General features: G+C 37.5%; 1 protein-coding gene across 1 annotated transcript; it reads right to left on the bottom strand.

Moving 5' to 3' along the window:
• Positions 1-902: 902 nt before the first annotated feature.
• LOC137972848 (uncharacterized) lies at positions 903-5395 on the bottom strand. The gene is made up of 2 exons (XM_068819546.1): positions 3520-5395; positions 903-985 (listed from the first exon to the last, which is right to left on the bottom strand). Exons 1-2 carry the CDS (start codon positions 5393-5395, stop codon positions 903-905), a joined length of 1959 nt encoding a protein of 652 aa, XP_068675647.1.
• Between the last annotated feature and the right edge of the window lie 2524 nt (positions 5396-7919).

Genomic DNA, 7919 nt, shown 5'->3' with positions numbered 1-7919 from the left:
TTCAAAAAACGCTTTGATAGCGTTGAATGGAATTTTCTATGCCGGTGCCTAGAGATATTTAACTTTGGGCCAGACTTTATTCACTGGGTGAAAACGTTTTACAAGAATATACAAAGCTGCTCCATAAATAACGGCATGGCGTCAAATTTCTTTTCGCTTGAACGCGGTGTTCGCCAAGGAGACCCTCTCTCTCCCTATCTTTTTATCGTAGCAGTGGAAACGCTAGCAATTGCCATTGACAGAACCCAAGTATAAAAGAAATTAGTTTCTTGAATTCCCCGCACCCAAAGCACTGACAACAGAAATGCGGTGCGGGATAAGCAGACAATTCTTAGCCCATTTATTGAACTAACCAACTAATCACAAAACAAAAAACAAATATTTACACTGTTTAGACACCAAAAAATCAAACAAACTGTATACGTTTGATGCGGCCAAAGTAAATTGAATAAACAACCACTTATAATAACTGTCAATTACTAGGAAAAAACAATTAAAATCGTTACGAGGAAAAGGATTACAGGATTTCAATCAAAATATAAAAAAGAACAATTTAACTGTCCGCTTGTAAAAATCCACAATGAAACTTGTTTACTGTTCAGCGACTATATACTTGCTACTTTGCATATCACACTTTCTTGTCATAATCTCATGCCGGCACTTAAAACACACTGCCGACAAACGCACCTGCGCTTGGGAATTCAAGAAACCATTTATCTTTTGTTTCATTACGCTTTGCTGCATTCAGGCAAAGATAAATGAACAAATTGTATTGGTAAAAAAGAAACAAAACTCTTACAATACGCTGATGACACCACGGCCATTCTCTCTGACACTAACTCTGCAAAAATATTGTTTGACCTACTAAACATTTTTGAAAGCATCTCTGGTCTTAAAATTAATTATACAAAAAGTGAAGGCATGTGGATTGGATCATCCAAAAACAACAATGAAAAGCCATTTGGCATCAAATGGTCTGATGAACCTGTTAAAGCATTGGGAGTTCACTTTACTTATGATCAACACCTGCTTAACGAAAAAGACTTTATTGAAAGACTGGATAGCATTAAAAAACTTATAAACATTTGGTCGTCGAGGAATTAATCTACATATGGTAAAATTACAATAATCAAATCATTTCTTATTCCAAAGTTTGTTTTCATATGCTCTATGTTACCCACACCTAAGGAAGTGGTTAAAGAATTGAATGAAATGATATTCAAATTCCTATGGAACGGCACAGATAAGGTAACTCGAGTGTCAACAATAAATGAATATTCAGAGTGTGGTCTAAAAATGATTGATCTGGAGTGCATGGTGAAGTCTTTAAGGTTAGCATGGCTAGAAAGGTTTTTTAATAATAATGATGGAATATGGAAGAGATATCTGGGACACAAATTACAACCCTTCGGTGGTATCAAAGAATATATAACTTCTTGCCAATTTTACCATGAACTTTTGTCATGGTGGTCAGAATTCCGCGATACGTTCCCTTCATTAGAAAAAGATTGGGATAATATTATTTGGAATAGCAGAGATTTAGGTATAGATAAAAAACCAGAAAATTAACTTTCTGCAGTGGGCCGGCCTTCGTCATTCTATGCCACCCCATTTAAAAGGCACCAATAAGTCTCCGTCTATAACAGCCCTCACATTTGTGACGGAATACAAAGTCTTTGACGAAATGGAAAGAAATCAAAAGTTTATTATTCACTTCTTGTCGGAAAGAAAGCGCAGCCACCCTATATAGTCCATACACTGCAAAGAAATTTTAATTCACGGTTTTCTGATCAAATAGAGCACTTTTTTATTTTAGCTCACCGTGTTGCCCTCGAATCATACCTCAAGGCCTTTCATTACAAAGTTCTTATCTCTATACTCTACCCCAACACAAAATTGCACAAAATCGGTTTTAGACCGAATGATCTGTGCAGTTTTTGTAAGGCTCGGTCAGAAACTTTAAGCCACTTTTTTATCAATGTTCACATTCCAGACATTTCTGGACATTTCATCAACGGGTACACCTCTCTTTGGAAAATGTTTTATATGGAATAATATCGCAAAAATGCCCTTTACTTAATTTACTCAATTATTTTGTTATCATTGGGAAATTGTTTTTGTGTGACTGCAGAAGAAGCCAAATTAATCCAGAAATTACTGGGTTTAACAACAGAATTGTTCTCAAGTGCGAAACAGAAAGGAAAATTAAAAACACGAAAGACTATTTTAAAAAGAAATGGGTGCTCATACCAACTCGATAAGCCTATTCGTCTGTTGTTCTATTGTTTGTTGTTGTTGTTGTTGTGTCTGTTTGTCTCTCTCTTTTTAGCTATTTATAATGTAAGGCGTTTTATCCTAACATAAAAATCCACCCTTCAATCTTTAATTTCTTAATAATTAATTTGTTGTAGTTCATTGTCGTAAAACATTGTTAATTAATTTGTCTATTGTTAAAAATTTATATATATATATATATATAAGTAGAATGATAAAGATTGAGTATCCAACGGTGATGCCACTTGCGAGGAGGATCCAAAAGGATACAAAACGTCTTGACTCAGATAAGTTAATACGAAGAATGAAAAAATGAGTCGCTGGCGAACTTCTCACAGGTCTGGTATATTATAATTTCGTGTAAACGTTTCGCCCTTCGGGCTTCTTCAGTACACGCTAAAAACTAAAAACTAAAAATACCTGGTACAACTGAACTTGCGCTATTTATACAAAACTATGAACCAAAAGGTGTAAAATGTTTAAAATTACAAAAAAATTATAAAAAATCACAATAATATGTCATGTAATACGTGCGGTTGGAATAAATCGAGTGGACAATACGTGAGATAAGAAATAGTTAGCTCTATTCCGAAAAAGGCGTTAATCACCAGACATCGAAACTAATAATTTAAAATAAACAACAGGACTAGTAAATCATGCAATCAGGTGGCGAAATGATGAGCCCAGGGCCCCTAAGAAGTAATGGAATCCCTGAACAGGGCCTGTGAGAATGCCGATCTGCACAGCGTAATTGGAAAAAAAGCCCAACTGGTTGCACAATTACTCCAGTGAATGATTAATTAAACCTTATTCTATTTTTGGAATTAAACTCGGATCTTTTGTTCAAGCCGTAAGGTTGGAGGGTGCATAACTGTGCGCACTAAAAAGCCTCTCTTGTAAGTAAAACCTTGTCCATATCATCAGTAGTGTCATTAACAATTTTTTCAATAACAATGAACTCAAAGTCAGACATGTGATGTTCTTTTCTATTGAAATGGACGGCCAATTCACACGTGGCCTTGTTGGTCAACATAGCCGATTTGTGATTACGAAATCTGACCTTGAATTCATTCGATGTTGAACCTACGTATTGAATCTTGCATGTTTTACAGGTGACTAAATAGATGACATTCTTCGACCTACAGTGTACATTCTGTCTAATGGAGTAAAAACGGCCTGTACATGCGCTGTGAAAGATCTTATTTTCAACAAGATAATGTTTGCATAGATCACATTTGTTCTTACATTTAAAACATCCTACGGGAGTGTTATTGCTGTAATGGGTTTTTTTAGGCCTTGCTAGAATCTCTTTTATGTTTTTGGGTCTTCGATAAGAAGGAATAATTGACCCCTTTGGGAAAATCTGGGATAGCAATGGCGATTCATAAATAAGATGACTAAATGATTTGATGATTTTGCTGATGTTTGGTAGATGAGGGTTGTAGTCGACTACCAGAGGAAAGACGATTTTTTTGTCTTTCGGTTTCGAGGCGAGTAAGTCCTCCCTGGGTAGATCTTTTGCCCTTAAAAATTGCTTATTGACTTCCGCTGGATTATAACCTCTCTCAACGAGATATGTCTGGTATTCTTCACTACGTTGGTCAAATTTTTCAATGGTTGAACAGTTTCTGCGAATCCGGGTGGCAACTCCAAATGGGATTGCCTTAGTGCAATGCCTTGGGTGAGCACTGTTACGTAATAAGTACATATGATGGTCAGTAGGTTTAGAATATACATCCGTTTGAATATACCCGTCAACCAATGAAAGTGTGAGATCTAAGACGTTGAGAGAGGTTTCAGATGATACTACAGTAAATTTTATGGTGGGATATAAAGCATTAATGAAATCAGTGAAATCATTAAGTTTAGTGGCACCTTGCGTCCATAGATCGAAAATGTCGTCTCTATACCGCCACCATAATCTGGGTTTGATTGTACCGGACTTAGCCTTTTGGTCAATAACTCCCATTGCTAAATCAGCGTAACTACAAGCATTTTTCGGGCCCATAGCCGTTCCATGAATTTGTAGGAAATGTTTGCCTTGAAAGTTGGAATTGTTGTGTTCAAGACAGATCTTGACAGCTTCAACAATACATGGAGTGGATGGGACCTGAATTTCACGCGAATTGAGAGCATCGGTAACAGCTTTGATTCCCAAGTTGTTATCGATGTTTGGAAACATCGAGACAACGTCCCAAGAAACGAGAAGAGTGCCTTTGGGGAATGGCCCATCCTTATTTAGATCTTCGATTTTTTGCAATAAATGAGTTGTATCTTTGACAAAAGAGGGCAACTTTTGAGCTAATGGTTTGAGATAGTATTCTGTAAAAGCTGAAAGATTTTCAATAGCTGTCCCGCAACAAGATGTAATTAACCGTAAGGGATTCCCTTCTTTATGTGTCTTAATTGTGCCGAAGGCCTTGCCCGGTTTAGGTTTGTTGTTAACAACCCAGTTAGCGATGTCCTTATCGATTTGTCCCTCGAGTAGCCACTTATTACTCCACTTACTGATGCTGTGAACGGAGTTGATGCTAGGATCCGAATCTAATGTTTCATAATGGAGTGGGTTTTCTAGCTGGCCAAGCATTTTATCAGAAAATTCTGTTTGGTCAAGTATCACAAATTTAGATCCTTTATCCTGAATTTTGATGACTTGTTGATCTAATGTTTTAAGTTTTGAAAGGGCCCTTCTCTCGCCTGCCGTGAGATTGTCAGGAACAATGGAAAAATTGCTAGGATTAAATAAATCGTTCTTTACCGATTCAAGAAACAACTCAACCTCCGGGAATTTAGAAACTGGGGCTTTCCACGATGACACTTTCTTAACTTTAGGAAACAAAGATTCATTATGTGCTACATCAGAGTTAGATTGATTGACAAAAAACGTGGTAGCTCTGATACGGTGTTCAAATTTTTCCCAATCCTCTAGTAATTTAACTCTATTAACGTCACGTGGGACTGGACAAAAAGAAGGACCTTTACTAAGCAAAGATTTCTCGTCCTGATTGAGTTCCCGTGAAGATAGGTTAATGGGGAAAAATTTCTTTCCATTAACTCTAACATTAACTGAAGATATAAGTTTTTGTAACTTAGCTACTCTAACCATTGCTACTCTTGCCATTGCTATCCCAGATTTTCCCAAAGGGGTCAATTATTCCTTCTTATCGAAGACCCAAAAACATAAAAGAGATTCTAGCAAGGCCTAAAAAAACCCATTACAGCAATAACACTCCCGTAGGATGTTTTAAATGTAAGAACAAATGTGATCTATGCAAACATTATCTTGTTGAAAATAAGATCTTTCACAGCGCATGTACAGGCCGTTTTTACTCCATTAGACAGAATGTACACTGTAGGTCGAAGAATGTCATCTATTTAGTCACCTGTAAAACATGCAAGATTCAATACGTAGGTTCAACATCGAATGAATTCAAGGTCAGATTTCGTAATCACAAATCGGCTATGTTGACCAACAAGGCCACGTGTGAATTGGCCGTCCATTTCAATAGAAAAGAACATCACATGTCTGACTTTGAGTTCATTGTTATTGAAAAAATTGTTAATGACACTACTGATGATATGGACAAGGTTTTACTTACAAGAGAGGCTTTTTAGTGCGCACAGTTATGCACCCTCCAACCTTACGGCTTGAACAAAAGATCCGAGTTTAATTCCAAAAATAGAATAAGGTTTAATTAATCATTCACTGGAGTAATTGTGCAACCAGTTGGGCTTTTTTTCCAATTACGCTGTGCAGATCGGCATTCTCACAGGCCCTGTTCAGGGATTCCATTACTTCTTAGGGGCCCTGGGCTCATCATTTCGCCACCTGATTGCATGATTTACTAGTCCTGTTGTTTATTTTAAATTATTAGTTTCGATGTCTGGTGATTAACGCCTTTTTCGGAATAGAGCTAACTATTTCTTATCTCACGTATTGTCCACTCGATTTATTCCAACCGCACGTATTACATGACATATTATTGTGATTTTTTATAATTTTTTTGTAATTTTAAACATTTTACACCTTTTGGTTCATAGTTTTGTATAAATAGCGCAAGTTCAGTTGTACCAGGTATTTTTAGTTTTTAGTTTTTAGCGTGTACTGAAGAAGCCCGAAGGGCGAAACGTTTACACGAAATTATAATATACAGGCGAACCTCGATTATCCGGACCTCGATTATCCGGACTTTTCGATTATCCGGACTTTTTCTCTGGTCCCGTTTTTTTCATGAATATTAATAAGCTTTGATCCCAAAAGCTTTCAGAGGTAAAAAATGTTTAAAATCAAGAAAAGTGTGTTCAAAACAGCGCATTTACCGCTTCGCTTTCAAAAGATTTAGGGCTCGGCGACAAAGAGCATTCTGATGCATTCAGCTGAATTTTGATTGGTTCAGTATAGTAATTAAAAATGTGCTATCGTTATTTCTTTTGTTTACATTGTTGTCTCATTAATATTCATATTTTCGATTATCCGGACTCTCGATTATCCGGACTTTTTACTAGGTCCCGACGAGTCCAAATAATCGAGGTTCGACTGTACCAGACCTGTGAGAAGTTCGCCAGCGACTCATTTTTCATTCTTCCTATATATATATATATATATATAACTGCAGACAGTACTGTTTCGGCCTTCTCGGCCTCCTCAGTGCAGTGCTGATGTCTAGGATGGAGGTTAAGCTTATAAAGCCACCCCAAATGTCCCACGAATGTGGTACATCTAAGCCATGCCAGAGTGCTCAAACTAGCGAGCTAGTGAGCATGCGCAATTGCTAGTGGCAATGACTCATCCTAGTAGAGTGCTCAATTTGGACATGAAAGCAAAAGCTTTGTAATGCCAAAGAGCTATATTTAGTATATATATATATATATATCTATATATATACTAAATACTAAATGTGAGTTGCCAATAAGCCCTCGCAGAGTGCTCAATAGCTAGTGAAGCTAGAGCTGTGCATACAGTTACAGTTACAAGTAAGATAGACTACATTCCGTGGTCGACAAATTTGTTTCGTAGGACTATGTCCCACACTTCAGGATCGTACAGTGGTTACTATCACTACAGGATTACTGTTTTTACATAATGATTTTTTTATCCTGCTACCCATGCGCGTACTTGTAAATTACTGTGCACCGCACAGCACGCACGCCAATAGTAACCATCCACCATGTATATTGAAGAGAATACCGGAAAGCGTAAACCAGAGGCTATCAGACATTTCGTCCGATGAATCTGCATTCAACAACGCAGTACCACCATACCAAGCGGCCCTGGACAAGAGTGGGTACCAATATACATTGAAATTCCAACCAGGACCGAGCAGAGGAAGGACTGTCAGAGCAAGGAAAAGAATCATCACCTCGTTTAACCCGCCTTATGATGCACAGGTCAAGACCAACCTAGGAAAACAGTTCTTACGAATCGAAGACGAATGTTTCCCCAAAGGCCACGCCCTTAGACCACTTTTTAACCGTAACACGTTAAAGCTATCATATAGTTGCATGCCCAATGTCAAGAGCATAATCGACAAGCACAATAAGCGCGTGCTACGAACGCTAGAACCCGAGATAGCCAATGTAGAAAGATCATGTAATTGCAGGAAAAAAGACCAATGCCCCCTTGACAACCAATGCTTAACAAAGGG

This window comes from Montipora foliosa, chromosome 10 (genome assembly GCF_036669935.1).
Source record: "Montipora foliosa isolate CH-2021 chromosome 10, ASM3666993v2, whole genome shotgun sequence".
NCBI lineage: Eukaryota > Metazoa > Cnidaria > Anthozoa > Scleractinia > Acroporidae > Montipora > Montipora foliosa.
The sequence above is the reverse complement of the archived record's forward strand: the minus strand, read 5'-3'. Positions and strand labels throughout refer to the sequence as shown.